At 37.3% G+C, this 16,943-nt stretch overlaps 1 protein-coding gene across 7 annotated transcripts in view; it reads left to right on the plus strand.

Annotated features, from left to right (window-relative positions):
* Positions 1–16,943, plus strand: part of NRG3 (neuregulin 3) — a 1,041,408-nt gene that overhangs the window by 911,074 nt on the left and 113,391 nt on the right. For 4 of the 7 annotated variants that reach the window (XM_038534491.1, XM_038534494.1, XM_038534492.1 and 1 more), the window contains exon 4: positions 8,040–8,066. In XM_038534491.1, the coding sequence (XP_038390419.1) occupies positions 8,040–8,066 (27 nt within the window). The remainder of the gene's footprint in view (positions 1–8,039; positions 8,067–16,943) is intronic. The other 3 variants (XM_038534493.1, XM_038534496.1, XM_038534497.1) reach the window with 1 other exon arrangement.

Here is a 16,943-nt window from a genome sequence, read left to right on the forward strand (position 1 = left end):
TCAGAAGGAAGAATCTACATATAATTGGGGTTCCAGAAAATGCCAAGAGGGCCAGAGGGCCAAAAGATATATTTGAACAAATCATAGCTGAGAACTTCCCTAATTTGGGGAGGGAAACAGGCATTCAGATCCAGGAGATAGAGTGGTACCCCCCCCAAAAAAAAAATCAATAAACATTATTCAACATCTCGACACTTAATAGTGAAACTTCCAAATTTCAAAGATAAAGAGAAAATTCTTAAAGCAGCGAGAGACAAGAGATTCTTAACTTATCTGGGGAGAAATATCAGATTCACAGCAGACCTCTCCACAGAGACCTGGCAGGACAGAAAGGGCTAGCAGGATATATTCAGAGTTCTAAATGAGAAGAACATGCAGCCAAGAATATTCTATCCAGCAAGGCTCTTATTTAGAATAGAAGGAGAGATAAAGAGCTTCCAAGATAGGCAGAAATGGAAAGAATATGTGGCCACCAAACCAGCTCTGCAAGAAATATTAATGGGGACTCTGTAAAAGAAAAAAGAAAGCCCAAAGAAATAATCCACAAAAATAGGGACTGCATAGGTATTACGATGACACTAAATTCATATCTTTCTTTTTTTTTTTTCAAATTTGTTTATGATAGTCACAGAGAGAGAGAGAGAGAGAGAGAGGCAGAGACACAGGCAGAGGGAGAAGGCAGGCTCCATGCACCGGGAGCCTGATGTGGGATTCGATCCCGGGTCTCCAGGATCGCGCCCTGGGCCAAAGGCAGGTGCCAAACTGCTGCGCCACCCAGGGATCCCCATATCTTTCAATAGTTACTCTGAATGTGAATGGGCTAAATGATCCCATCAAAAGATGCAGGGTTTCAGACTGGATAAAAAAGCAAGACCCATCTATTTCCTGTCTACAAGAGACTCATTTTAGACCCAAGAACACCTCCAGCATGAAAATGAAAGGTTAGAGAACGATTTACCAAATAGTCCTCAAAAGAAAGCAGGGGTAGCAATCCTCATATCAGATAAGTTAAAGTTTATCCCAAAGACTGTAGTAAGAGATGAAGAGGGACACTATATCATACTTAAAGTGTCTATCCAACAAGAGGACCTAACAATCATGAATATTTATGCCCCTAATGTGGGAGCTTCCAAGTATATCAATCAATTAATAACCAAATTAAAGACATACTTAGATAATAATACACTAATAATAGGAGACTTCAACATGGCACTTTTGGCAAATGACAGATATTCTAAGCACAACACCACCAAAGAAACAAGGGCTTTAAATGGTACACTGGGCCAGATGGATTTCACAGATATATACAGAATTTTGCATCCAAATGCATCTGAATACACATTCTTCTCAAGTGCACATGGAACTTTCTCCAGAATAGACCACATACTGGGTCACAAATTAGGTCTCAACCAATACCTGGGGTTGTCCCCTACGTATTTTCACAGTGATTTGAAAGTGCTTTGAAACTAGAACTCAATCACAAGAAGAAATTTGGAAGAAACTCAAACACGTGGAAGTTAAAGAGCATACTACTAAAAGATGAATGGGCCAACCAGGAAATTAGAGAAAAATTAAAAAGATTCATGAACTAATAAAAAATGAAGATACAACCATTCAAAATTTTGGGGATACAGCAAAAGCAGTCCTAAGAGGGAAATACATTGCAATACCAGCCTCCCTCAAAAAATTGGAAAAAAACTCAAATACACAAGCTAAAGGAACATCTAAAGGAACTGTAGAAAGAACAACAAGTAAAACCTACACCAAGCAGAAGAAGAGAGATAATAAAGATTTGAAGCAGAACTCGATGAAATAGAGACCAGAAGAACTGTAGAACAGATCAACAAAACCAGGAGTTGGTTCTTTGAAAGAATTAATAAGATAAATAAACTATTAGCCAGCCTTATTTAAATAAAAAGTCTAAAAAATTTAATAAAATTATGAATGAAAGAGGAGAGATCACAACCAATACCAAGGAAATACAAACAATTTTAAAAATGTAGAGCAGCTATATGCAAATAAATTAGGCAATCTAGAAGAAATGGATGCATTTCTGGAAAACCACAAACCACCAAAACTGGAAACAGGAAGAAATAGAAACCTGAACAGGCCAATAACCTGGGAGGAAACTGAAGCAGTCATCGAAAACCTCCCCACACACAAAAGCCCAGGGCCAGATGGCTTCCCAGGGGGGGATTCTATCAAATGTTTAAAGAAAAAATAATACCTATTCTACTAAAGCTGTTCTGAAGGATAGAAAAGGATGGAATACTTCCAAACTCATTTTATGAGGCCAGCATCGCCTTAATTCCAAAACTAGACAAAGACCCACCAAAAAGGAGAATTGTAGACCAATATCCCTGATGAACATGGATGCAAAAACTCTCAACAATATACTAGCCAAGAGGATCCAACAATACATTAAGAAGATTCACCATGACCAAGTGGGATTTATCCCCAGGATGCAAGGCTGGTTCAACACTCATAAAATAATCAACATGATAGATCATATCAACAAGAGAAAAAACAAGAACCTCGTGATCCTCTCAATAGATGTGGCGAAAGCATTTGACAAAAACAGCATCCATTCCTGATCAAAACTCTTCAGAGTGTTGGGATATAGGGAACATTCCTCAGCATCTTAAAAGCCATCTATTAAAAGCCCACAGCAAATATCATTCTCAATGGGGAAAAACTGAGAGCCTTTCCCCTAAGATCAGGAACAAGACAGGGATGTCCACTCTCACCACTGCTATTCAACATAGTCCTAGAAGTCCTAGCCTCAGCAATCAGGCAACAAAAAGAAATAGAATGCATTTAAATTGGCAAAGAAGAAGTCAAACTCTCCCTCTTCAAAGATGACATGATGCTGTACACAGAAAACCCAAAAAACTCCACCCCAAGATTGCTAGAACTCATATAGCAATTCGGCAGTGTGGCAGGATACAAAATCAATGCCCAGAAATCAGTGGTATTTCTATACACTAACAATGAGACTGAAGAAAGAGAAATTAAGGAGTCAATCCCATTTACAATTGCACCTAAAACCATAAGATATCTAGTAATAAACCTAAGCAAAGAGGTGAAGGATCTATATCCTAAAAACTACAGAACACTTCAGAAAGAAATTGAAGGAAGACACAAAGAGATGGAAAAATATTCCATGTTATGGATTGGAAAAATAAATATTGTGAAAATGTCTATGCTACCCAGGGCAATGTACACGTTCAATGCAATCCTTACCAAACTACCATGGACTTTCTTCAGAGAGTTGGAACAAATAATTTCAAGATTTGTGTGGAATCAGAAAAGTCCCCAAATAACCAGGGGAATATTGAAAAAGAAAACCAGAGCTGGGGGCATCACAATGCCGGATTTCAAGTTGCACTATAAATCCGTGATCATCAAGACAGTGTGGTACTGGCACAAAAACAGACACATAGATCAATGGAACAGAATAGAGAATCCAGAAATGGGCCCTCAACTCTATGGTCAACTAATATTTGACAAAGGGTGAAAGGCTATCCACTGGAAAAAGGACAGTCTCTTCAACAAATGGTGCTGGGAAAATTGGACAGCCACATGCAGAAGAATGAAACTAGACCATTCTCTGACACCATACACAAAGATAAACTCAAAATGAATGAAATATCTAAATGTGAGACAAGATTCCATCAAAATCCTAGAGGAGAACACAGGCAACACCCTTTTTGAACTTGGCCATAGCAACTTCTTGCAAGATACATCCATGAAAGCAAGAGAAACAAAAGCAAAAATAAACTATTGGGACTTCATCAATATAAGAAGCTTTTGCCCAGCAAAAGAAACAGTCAACAAGACTAAAAGACAACCTACAGAATGGGAGAAGATATTTGCAAATGACATATCAGATAAAGGGCTAGTTTCCAAGATCTATAAAGAACTTATTAAACTCAGCACCCAAGAAACAAACCAATCATGAAATGGGCAGAAGACATGAACACACATTTCACCAAAGAAGACCTACACATGGCAAACAAGCACATGAGAAAATGCTCCGCATCACTTGCCATCAGGGAAACACGATGAGATCCCACCTCACACCAGTGAGAATAGTGAAAATTAACAAGACAGGAAACCACAAATGTTGGAGAGGATTGGGAAAAGGGGAACTTCTTGCACTGTTGGTGGGAATGTCAACTGGTGCAGCCACTCTGGAAAACTGTGTGGAGGTTCCTCAAAGAGTTAAAAATAGATCTGCCCTATGACCCAGCAATTGCACTGCTGGGGATTTACCCCAAAGATACAGATGCAATGAAATGCCGGGACACCTGCACCCCTGATGTTTATAGCAGCAATGTTCACAATAGTCAAACTGTGGAAGGAGCCTCGGTGTCCATTGAAAGATGATGGATAAAGAATCTGTGGTCTATGTATACAAGTGGAATATTCCTCAGCCATTAGAAACGACAAATACCCACCATTTGCTTCAACGTGGAGGGAACTGGAGGGTATTATGCTGAGCGAAGCATGTCAATCGGAGAAGGACTATCATTATATGGTTTCACTCATACAGGGAATATAAGAAATAGTGAAAGGGATCATAGGGAAAAGGAGAGAAATGAGTGGGAAAAATTAGAGAGGGTGATAGAACATGAGAGACTCCTAACTCTGGGAAGTGAACAAAGGGTAGTGGAAGGGAAGGTGTGCAGGGGGATGGGTGACTGGGTGATGGACATTGAGGGGGGCACTTAATGGGATGAGCACTGGGTGTTATGCTATATGTTGGCAAATCAAATTCCAATTAATAAATATATATATATATATTTATACTGTTAAAATGATAGAAATTACATATTCTAATACATGCCATAGGGGAAATCAAATTGGTTTTGCTTATCTATGTGGCTCCTCTTCCACCCCAGTATCTGTATAATTCTTGGCAGGTACTTTGTTGACTGAATAAATAAATGAAAAATTAATTAATTCTCATCATATTCCTCTTGATGTTGTTATGCAGGCATGAATATCCGCAGGAAGTCTATTTGCTTTAAGAAATAGCCAGCGAGGGGTGCTTGGGTGACCCAGTCAGTTAAGTCTCTGATTCTTGATTTCAGCTCAGGTCATGATCTCAGGGTTGTGGGATGGAGCCCCACGTTGGGCTCCACACTGAGCTAAGATTCTGTCTCTCCCTCTACCTCTGACCCTGCCACCCCCTTTCTCTCCCTTTCTAAAAAAAAAGAGAGAGAGGGAGAAAGAAAAGAATGAAATAACCAGTGAAGGGTTACGAGAAATATTACTCGTAATATTCTGTATATGATTCAATAGTCAAAATTAATTGATTTTCTTTCATGTTCTTTATGAATTTTCATTGATCCTTTTGTGTAAAACAAAGTACATCAGTAGCTTTAGACCTGTAATAATGATCACAGTTTTTAGCACTTTCATTAAATGATAGAAGTGTGTGCATGTGTCTGTTGTGTTTGCCTCATGTACGCACATGAGAGAGAGCAAGATTTTAAATGATCTTTTTATTTGGATGTTTTGGTGGTGTCAATTTTCATGAATATCATTATAAAAATAAATCATTTCTTTATAAAATTCAAGAAGATAAATGCCACCTTGCTTGGTCGTATTTCTGAGAGTTACAACTCTAGTAATTAGATGTAGCTTTTCTGCTACATTAAGAGAAGACTTCCTTAAGAAGTCCTTTCCTTAAAAATTCGACTTACCTTTCAGTGTTTAGATACATTTCAAATTGTGCTTTGTCTCTTCTCTCAGCCCTAAATTCATGGTGGCTTAAAGAATTAAGACTGCCCTCAAATTTATCAAGCTTGCCACTCACTTCTTGGTTCAATGTGCAGACTCACCAGGCCTGATCCTCCATATGCCCTGCCCCATAGAGAGGTGGGGCAGCCCAGACTGTGAGAAAGAATGAAGAGTGATCTTTGGCTCTGTTTGCTGGCAAAACAGAGAGTAGACCAACAGCCATTTCTGAACCACCTCAGCAACCCAGGAAGGTATTGCTCAACCGGGCTGAGGGCCTAATGGCTTTCTAACTGCCCAGTCATCGACATCGTGGTCCACTACTTGAGGTGCTTTGTTCCCATATTTCTATATGCTTTCTTCTCGTGATTTCTTTCCTGCACATCCATGCTGACCATTTGCAAAAGTTTGGTTTTTGTTTTGTTTTTAATCCCAAATCTTTTTCTTTCCTTACCTTTAGTTTCATGATAGGTAATCTCACTGAAATGCCTATCCACAGCTCTACTCTCTCTCTCTCTCTCTCTCTCTCTCTCTCTCAAGGGCCCCACATGCACACAATCAGGAAGTTTCTTATTCACACAACAACCCACACATGGTCTTGCAACTTTTCGACCATCCCATTCTTTCACATGGCATATTGTTTCTCCCCAGGGCAAGCCATGGGTCCTTGGCCTCTCCTGCCAGTGCGTATGTTCTAGTTTTCCATTATAGCACTATCACAGAGAATTAACAAAGCTTTGTGTCTGTGGGCTCCCTCTGGTTTCTGAATTACTTGAGAACAAAGAGACTATCTTTTCACGAAAGCGTGCTAGGCCTCTACCATAGTATACCGTGAGAAGTCACAAAAACATCATGTCAAAAAAAAATAATGCATCTACTCTTAAAAAACGTTGTTATGTTCTTTCTTTATATAAAAGACATGTCTCAGTTAATTACTTTAAAAATAAACTACTCCTGGGAAAATCCATGAAAACAGAAAGTAGATTAGGAGTCACCAGGGGCTTGTGTGTGTGTGTCGGTGGGCGGGGGTAGTGAGAAATTCTAGCTTTATGGGTACAGAAAGTAGCTCTCTGGGGTGACAGAAAAGTTTTGGAAACACAGTGGTGATGGTTGCACAGCATTGCCAATGTAACTAATGTCACAAAAGCGTTCCAAACAGTTAAAATGGCAAGTTTTATGTTATGTGTATTTTGCCACAATAAAATTTAAAAATGAATTATTTACAACTAGGAAAGGCACTAAGATAATCAAGATAACTGAATGCATATCTTCTAAAAAGAAAAGCTTCTTTGCTAAATAGAAAATTCAGAAAAGGAAGCCCAGTAATTAGTCTTAGAAATAAATACGATTGTAGCAATACTTTTTTTTAATGTATTCTCATTTAAGAAATAGATTACTACAACAAAAACCATCATTAAATAATACAGTGAATTTTAAAAGTGAATGAGCAAATAACTGAATAATTAAGAGAAAGCACCATTTAAATAAACAGACTCTATGGCTGAATGCCTGGGTATAGGCAGGCCCAGTTTGTCACTGTGACCACAGACAGACATTAGCATTTACTGGGTCAGAATGGTCAGCTGTCCACACGCATGGAAAATAGACATGGACACATCTGTCATGCAATTTTTGATAAGAAGCACTGCCAAGTTTAATAGTCCTAAGACTGACAACCGGTCAGACAGACTGGATTTGTGCCCTGGACCTGCTGTCTTTGAGACAAGTGTAAACTTTAGTCTCACTGAACCCCAGGTTTCTCAACTAACAAATCAAGGGGGGAAAAATCCAGTAGCATTTCATTTTTGTGAAGGTGAAGAGGGCCTGGTTAAGATGTCCTACAGAAGTTCTTTTCTTTTTTTATTATGAAGTCCTTTATTGGCATATAATTAACATAGAGATCCAGATAAATTCATATTGAACAAGTAGTTATTCTACATAAAATATGAGTTCTGAAAATAACTTTGTCAGATGTTCTTTGAACGTTTTTTCTTTTACTTTTCTTCTTTCTTTTTCCTTTCTTTTTTGCCAAATTTATACTTAGCATAATTGGTAATTGATGCAGTATTATTTCATCTAAAGCTCCAGGCCATTGGGAAATACAAGTCGGTGTTCAGAGCAGCCCTACTTGTTGGCAATCGGTAAATGATCTGTCCCAAAAAAATGGTTGCTAAAATAAAGACGTATTCTTTGCCTTGAAAGGTCAGTCTTATAAACATTGAATTCTGTGTGGATTTTTTTCTAATCTTTTCTCTTTTTCTGTTTCTCTTCCTTACATGCTGACTTTGGTGTAGCAGACCACTTGGGGATTGAATTCATGGGTAAGACTAAACAATTTGCTCCTTAAATATCCAGAAAAGCTAAGTTTCATAATGTATATAGTATTCTCCTTTGCCATCTGATTATAATTGAAATGTCTCAGTATCAGATGCTATTAGTAGTAAAAAGTGCTTTTGTCGATTTTTCACTAAGTAATGGCTCAAAATGAAAGACTTAACTACTTATTGGGGAGGCAATTGAATGTTAAGTGCAGCTCTGGAATCATACAGAAGTTGGATTTGGCTCCTGGCTTTGTTTGCTCTATTTCTCAATTTTCTTATCTGTAAAATAGGGATGATAATAGTTCCTATTTCACTGCACATGTAAATTGCTTAGCACAATGTCTACAAGATGGCAAACACTCAATAAATGATTGAAAAAAAATAGTGATGGCTTAGAAAATGTTAGTTTTGTTATTTTCTGCTCTAATTCCTTTTCCTTTTCATGATGACTATGCTTTATACATTTTAGTATCAATCAATTTGGAGTATTGGCTATATAAACATTTCCATTTACAAAATTAAAATATTTCTGGTGAAAGCACTTGCAGTAAATGGTATGTTTTTAAAGCGGTAGGATGCCTTCCACAGGATTTATTATTTCAGGAATTATTATTATCATTATGTTCATAGATAATTACATTAAGAATTGACTATATTTTTCTGAGTCTATATTGTAAGTAAAATAAAAAAAAATTTGAGGGTTTGATATACATCATGGTGATAAAATGGAGGATTACTCAGGAGTTAAAGTTAGTGAAATCGAGAAAACCTAAACTTGAAATCCAAATTAATAATTCTTTGCTTCTTTGGCTTTTGTTGAATTTCAGATTTTTCTCTTACAGAATATAGATGTTAATACTTCATACTTGATTATGGTTATTATAATACTATTTATAAATTTAATTGTATTCATTTATCTATTCACTAATTCATTCAGCAAATAATTATCAAGTGCTCATTATAAGCAAAGAAAAATTGCAAAATGTTAGAGATAAAATAGTAAAAATGGACCAATAAAACCTGGTCTGATGGTACTCACAGTCTAGTAAGCTTACAGATAATAGGTAATAAACGAGTAGATATACAGTTGAGAATTTAAGATCTATTCAGGCAAGATGATCTTAGTATGAACTAGTATGATTGTGGGAGATGTGGGGAAAATGATAGGTATTTAGGACATGGTATCAACAACTATTTGAGAAGAGTTAATGTTGAAAGTTAGAAAAAGGAGATTATCGAGGATGATGCAGGGTTCATTTAGATAAAAAGTGGGCCCCATTTACCGAAAAAGAAAACTGGAACAAGAGCAGTTTATGGGAGATGTTTTACTAGATTAGGTTTGGAAATGTTGAGTCCCAGGTACCTCTGATATATTGAGAGAAGATGTCAAGTTTGTCGTGTACTGCTGGAAGTTTTTAAGGTTGATTAGAGCTTAGTGATTTAATATTTATACTGGAATTGATCTTGCCTGTTTTGTGGTATTTTTCATTAGCATTCTATTATTTGGATGTTATATCATAGAAAAAGCAGGCAGCTCAGTTCCTATAGGCTTGAGGTTTTGCTAGAATAGTTGAGATGAAAAGTCATAAGAGCAATGAAATTCAGGATAATAATCAAATGAAGCATCATGGAATGTAAGGTAGATGTGGTAGGAAGTGACAAAAGGCTAGCTACCTGAATGTAATCGATGAGTAGTTATCATGAGAGTATTGAAGCATGTTGTTGGCACGGAGAAGAGACTATAGTCATATGGGTTAGTGATTACAGAAAATTATGGGCAGGGTCTTGTAGAAGAATACAAATTGTTGAGAAGGATATGTGGTTTGTATTTTCCTCATTAACCACTAACCACTGATGGTGAGGAAATCTGAGCATCAACAGTCACTTTGAGGATAGTAGGTACCGGGCTTAGTGGATAGAGACATTTGCCCCATTGGACTGTGGTGACTGCAGGTGTTGAGAATAGAGACTCCAGAAGTTAGTAACAGAATGACTACATATATAGGAAACACTTACAGCCAATAGGTGGGGGTAGGGTAGCTTCAGATTCCACAAGTGGTATGGCCATGGTAAGGTAAATATAAATTACTACATTGATGTTAATTATCACTGTTAAAAAAGAAATGGACCCGTTACCATCCTATTGGGCTTTTCTTAAGGACCTCCAGTGACACAGTTACCTTGTGATAACAATTTGCTATGGAATCAAGATATGCATTAAAAGTCTGTATTCAGACAGACTACTTGTAAGTGAAAAATAATAGCTAATTAGGTTGTTCATCTATATGAATCTTAAGACTAAGGTTATAGTAAATCTTGCAAAACTTGGTGTCAAATGATAGCTATAAAGCATCATGGGAAATGAGTTCTCAATGTATGAATATTTGACTCCAGCAGTAGTGATTGCCTTGTACAAAACGGATTGGACAAGAAGTCAGAAGGAAATATGTAGTATGTATACAGATAATGACAACTAATGAAGGCTTGTTTGAAATGGTGAATAGGTTAGTGGATGAACTGTTTCCACGGACTTTACTAGTTCTGGACAGTGTTCACCCCTACTCATATTCTCACTAAGTATGTAAAGTTCTGTTTGTTGCTTTAGGAACAAACATTTGCCAGATTTAACTTGTGATTTTAGAGTTGATAGGTAAAATTCCTTCCATTGTAGATTACATCCCAGTAATATGACGTCTCTATCATAAATACAGCCGGGAAGCAGAAATGTAGACATAGTCTCTAGAAACTTAATCATGTCAATATATTGGTGTACCTGAAGTGATCAATGCCAGTTGTCTTTTAATGAGTTCTAGAATAGCTTTCTTCTCTCAACTTTCATCATTCTTACTTTGGGGAATGTGAATTTCGTCTTTCCCTGAGTTAAAACTCAGGTCACAAGATGATGATATGATGCAAACAGCTTTTTTTCCCAAAATCTTTGTGTTCCCAGTAGCTAAGTCTGTGTTACAGACTCAAAACTGAATCCTTTATGCAGTTTAATAAATGCCTATTTAAAGCAGGAACTCCAAATCATACGATTCAACAAGAATCCTATTATTATTTAATCAACATACACTTCTCACACTTACTATATGCCAGATGTATAAGATACTGAAGATGCAGATATATAAGCCACATCCTTTCATGCTCAAAGCCTCCGAAACCGAAAAGAAAGAAAGAAAACTACACATAAATGAAGTAATATTAACAAGTGCTATCAAAATGACATAGGCAAGGTACAATGAAGGGAAAAAATGATTTTTTTAAAAAAGCATCTAAATAAATTTGGGAAACTCAGACAGCTTCCTGGTATAGGAGACATGTAAGCTGAGCACCAGCCAAAGTGGATAAACCGTGGACTATGGAGTGATGCCATAGTCCAAATTTGTCCCCGTACTGTATTGCTTCCATATTAGGATGAGCCTTGCTATTTCAGTCTATCTGGGTACATAAGCTCCCTAGAATCACTACCTTAGAACCAAAGAAAACATATCATCTTCAGTAAAAACACTTAACCAGAAAGGCTTTCCAAGTCAGTTTTATTAATTTTAAGGGATAATTATCTTATCAAATAACCCATGCTAAACCTAACGTCCATAAAATAGTCAACATTCAAAAGGATTTTTCCTTAATTATATTCATGAATTTTTCTTAATGATGCTTCTGGGGCTGGTATAATAGAAATATCAACAACAAATACAGCCCTTGAATACAGTATCAATTTAAAAAAATAAGGTTAATTGATATAAACGGGGCAGGAATTTGAAGGTACGTGAAAATATGGAATTGTGTTTGTGGAAAAAAATATGTAAAATCAGAGTTTCTATTAAATCAGTAATCAAAAATATTTCTTGAACTAATGACTTACCCTACTCATCATGCCTGCATGAGGGAAAATTGAAATTTTTTTAGGTGAGATGTTCACAGTTTTCCACACGGGGTGAAAAGATCAGGAGATGGATTAGACACACTTCACCGTAAGCTCAAATACTCATTAAGAGATCCACCCAAACATCCAGAGGAGACAGATGGCCGAAGGGCATGTCAGATTGGCCAAATTTTGGAAAGCACATTGATCATGAAGAAGGATTTCTCATTTGAGAAATATCTGGCTACAGTGTCAGGTGCTCAATCATAGAGCATATCTCATTATATCCATTTGAGCTCTTTGTTATGCAGCTACTTCTTTGACAATGCCCTGATGCATTGGATGCTGTTGGCATCAAAGATGTTTGTCTAAAAGCAGGTGCAATGCCACTTGCAAACATATTAGCAAACCACTGGGAGAGCTGAAGATTGTGTGGGAGATCTTTCATGCAAATTTCTTTCATTCTCATCTGGAAAAATAAAATGAACTCTGTCAGTTAAATGTCTTGTTTGTGATTTGACATTGTTTTAAAGATAACATAATATATTTATGCAAATTTTGATTGAGTGAACTCTAGTACAATTTGTTTTTAAATCACAGGGTTTATAGAACTTGGGAAAAGGTGATTCTTAACTAAAACCTGAAAAAGTCTCTTTAGAATAACCTCTGCATATTGAAGTTAAAAAAAGAAAAAAGAATGAAATTCTGAGTTTGTTGTAGGAGGAGGTTTAGAAATGTGATATATTCAGACTCCATGGTCTAAAATATGTGTATAGTTTTAGAACTGATAAGGGCATTGCTTCAAATGTTCCCATATATTGAGCATCTCTAATCTGTCATGCAAAAAAAAAAATTGAGTATATTTTAGTAAGCACTGAAGATAATCTCCTGAGAAGTATCTAATTTCTAATTCTGTCTGGATGATATAAAGTGGGGATATTTTCCTTAAGGCTACAATGCTTATTAGGAGTGATTCAGTGTGTGTTCCTTTAAATCTAACAGGCTGGTGTGTGAGTCAGATGAGTCCATGTATATGCTCAAATTTGTGAATTGACCTTAGTGATACAGAAGTGACGAATCTCTTTCCCTGTGCTGAAATTTCTTTTTTTTTTAGATTATTTATTTATTTATTCATGAGAGACAGAGAGAGAGAGAGAGGAAGGCAGAGACACAGGCAGAGGGAGAAGCAGGCTCCATTCAGGGAATCCAATATAGGACTCGATCCCAGGAACCCAGGATCAGGCCCTGGGCCGAAGGCAGGCTCTAAACCACTGAGACCCCCGGGCGTCCCACCTATGCTGAAATTTCTGGCTTATGTAGAACAGAACTGTTTTCATTCATTTGAATATATCATGTTTCCTTATAAAACAAAATAGTAACATATGGGTTAATGCATCTGTATATGTGTTTGTAGAGGGGGTGCAAGCAAGAGTATTTGTTTACTTTTTTGTATGGCCTCTATTAGAGGCCATACAAACTATATGAGAAATTATATGTGTCAGAGTAATATGTTAATGTTATTTAGTACTTGACAGGTGCCTCGAAATTTAGATCATCTCGTTGAATTAAAAAAAAAAAAACAATGAATGGGATAGGAAGTCTGTATATCCTTATCTTGTAAATGACAAAACTGAGGTCTGTGTAGCTGAAATATCTCATTTAAGGAGCAAGGAAATGGCAAATACAGGGTTTGCATCTAATTCAGCCTTCCTTCAGAGCTCTTGAATTCTGCTGGTGCCCAACTGCTGGGGGTGACCCACAACGAGGGATTCATGATCAGAGAGGTTGTACTCTGACAATGTTTCAAGTGGTTTAAAGGTAATGTTTTCCAAAACCATGAGGTTATTATAAGAATTTGGGTAGTAATCCACATTATCCAAGCTATGAGAAAATGAAAATTGAGCCAGATGCCAATCTTTAGGTTTACATTCAGAATTGGAACTGCCAGGTGCCCCAAAAAGCTCACTTGGCTGGTCATCATAGTCTCTCATAGGATAATCGACAGATATGTGTTGTATTTGAAGATTTCTCTGGTAATTACAGACTATGTTGAAGGACATTAGTCAGGTGGTCTTAACTGTTGAATGCCACTGGGGTAGAAGAGCATTATACCTTCATCTCCTCTGTTAGGAGACATTTGCCAAATGAAATAGCAAGTAGAGCCATCTCTCTAGTGAATTCCCAAGATTCTGCTTCAGAAGCATTTACACAGTCTTATTTTTTAAGTTATTCTTCTCTTTGGCAATATGGCCACTCCCTCTCTCTCTTTACATGATGATTTTTTTTAAAGTTTTTTTTTTTTGTAAATTTATTTTTTATTGGTGTTCAATTTGCCAACATATAGAATAACACCCAGTGCTCATCCCTTCAAGTGCCCCCCTCAGGGCCCATCACCCAGTCACCCCCACCCCCCACTACACGATGATTTTTTTTAACATAGGTTTCAGTACAAGTGCTAATAATTCAGCTCCTTGATCACAAACCCTTCCAAGTGCTTAAGTATTTTTCTCTGTTTTCCCTTTTTTCTTTTTCCTTTACTTTTTCTTTCTTTTTATTTTTGCCACACATGTTAGGATAATATTTTGGTATTATAACATTCTGATAATCTGATATATACGTGATTAATCTGATATTAGTCATTAGCACATATTTTTACCTCCAGTGGTTAGAAATGAAAGTCTCTAAACAGTCATGTCCATAGGTGAAATAAAATCTGACAGAAATTTCAGAAGAGAATAAAAACTTTCAGTGGTCTTCTTTGAGGAATGGCTACAACCAAGAGATGCACTGGAAAATATGTGGATATAGTAATTGTGATTTTTTACAAAGGAGAAAATGGACACTTCTTTAAATACTTTTGTAAGCCAGATTCCAGAATTGGTGAATTAAATTTTATTTGCAGACACTGAGAAAAGTATTCGTTGTGAAAAATTTAGAAATACAGTGCTCTTCACTGAAAGCTGACATAGGACCACTACATTTTTGCCAAGTTAATACTATAATTTTTCATAAAGCTGCCAAATGACTAAATTAGGAGTTTTGTATAGTCTACAGCAAAATTTGGATAGACTTCCATGAACTTCTTTTATAATATGATGAAGCATAGATTATATCAATTTAGAGATAGGTAAATTTGGAGCAATGAAATGATATATGTAGGATCAAGATCAGCCATGATTAGAGCTTCCAGTTACTTCTAATGCAACATTTTAATTGATAGAATAAATAAAACCATAGCTTATACACTTAAAAAGTTTTTGAACTTTTCATAAGTGGTCACCCCTATTTTATTGCACAGAGAGAATTAAGATCTAACAGAAAGAACTGGATTTTTAGATTGTCAAATTAGACTCAAAAGAATGTGAGATCTTAACCAGCATCAGGTTGATTACATACATATGCCAATTAATCTGTAATGTACAGGGATCCCTGGGTGGCTCAGCGGTTTAGTGCCACCTTTAGCCCAGGGTGTGATCCTGGAGACCCAGGATCGAGTCCCACATCAGGCTCCCTGCATGGAGCCTGCTTCTCCCTCTGCCTGTGTCTCCGCCTCTCTCTCTCTCTCTCTCTGTGTGTGTCTATCATGAATAAATAAAATCTTAAAAAAAAACCTATAATGTACATAAATTCATAGTAGATTCCAAAGATCTTCTTAAGTGTGCTAAAAAAGGGGGGATCCCTGGGTGGCTCAGCGGTTGGGCGCCTGCCTTCGGCCCAGGGCTGATTCAGGGGTCCCAGGATAGAGTCCCGCATCGGGCTCCCTGCATGAAGCCTGCTTCTTCCTCTGCCCGTGTCTCTGCCTCTCTCTCTCTCTCTCTCTGTCTCTCATGAATAAATAAAATATTTTTTAAAGTGTGCTAGATAAAAAGAAACAGCAAAGATGTTCAGATTATCATTGGAAATTCCCAATGAGGTTAAAAATAACAAATGGAGGGAGGGCCCTTGGGTGCTCAGTCTGTTAAGCAGCTGCCTTCAGCTCAGGTCATGATCCTGGGGTCCTGGGATGGAGCCTGCATGGGGCTCCCTGCTCAGTGGGGAGTCTGCTTCTCCCTCTCCCTCTGCCCCTTCCTGCCTTCTTGCTTCTCTCTTTCTCTCTCTTTCAAATAAATAAAATCTTAAAAAAAAAAAAAAGCAAATGGACTGTTATATTCAGTTCTTCCTGACAAATGCTTCAGAAGCCAGATGAATTTTTGCATTGGAGAGGGGACAAAAGGAGGGAAAATAATGATGGATAGAATATCAAAAAAAAAAAATAAATTCAGCAAAGTGAAGATAACCCTGGTTCTCCTCCATAAGCAGAGAAGCTGCTTGGTGGGCTCACAGCAGGTGGGTCAGAATGTGTAGAGACCCTTTGGGAGCTCAGCCTTGCCACAATGGAGCCACAGTGAGACAGTAAGACAGATTCTCGAGAAGTTCACAGTTCAGCGTGGGGAACAGACTTATAAACCAATTATTGCAGTTCAGTGCAAAAAAGGACTTTCACTGAAGATTTTTTGTTCTTTTTTTTGTTTTGTTTTACAAAGGGCAGGCCAGGAGTTCCCAAACAGTTGCAGGATATTAACATGTGTTCCAAACTCATGCACACAACTAGGATTTGAATTCACACCCATGTGGGAAGTCGTAGGTTCTGTGCTTCTGCTGCATGATTTTACAAAGCCTTCAGTACACTTCTATCCCATCCCTAAATCTTGGAGAGAATGTTATAGTAGACAATATTTTCTGAATATTTTTCCAGAGAAGTGTATTTCATAGAGCTAGGATTTCAGAAACCTTACTCTCATAAATCCTGGGAGAAAGGGCACAGAGGAAGAAGCACCCACATCTCCTTGGAACATTTGGAGACATCTTTATGTGAAAGAATAAAACATATTCCTACAGCTGGGGGATGGCAGAACAAAACATAAGGGAAGGAAGAAAACAGGTAAATAAATGTGCAAGAGAACAGGGGTTTTCGAAATGGTGAGGAGTCCTGAGTGATCAGAGAAAAATGAGACACCCGAGTGAGAGTG

This window comes from Canis lupus, chromosome 4 (assembly GCF_011100685.1).
Source record: "Canis lupus familiaris isolate Mischka breed German Shepherd chromosome 4, alternate assembly UU_Cfam_GSD_1.0, whole genome shotgun sequence".
Classification (NCBI taxonomy): domain Eukaryota; kingdom Metazoa; phylum Chordata; class Mammalia; order Carnivora; family Canidae; genus Canis; species Canis lupus.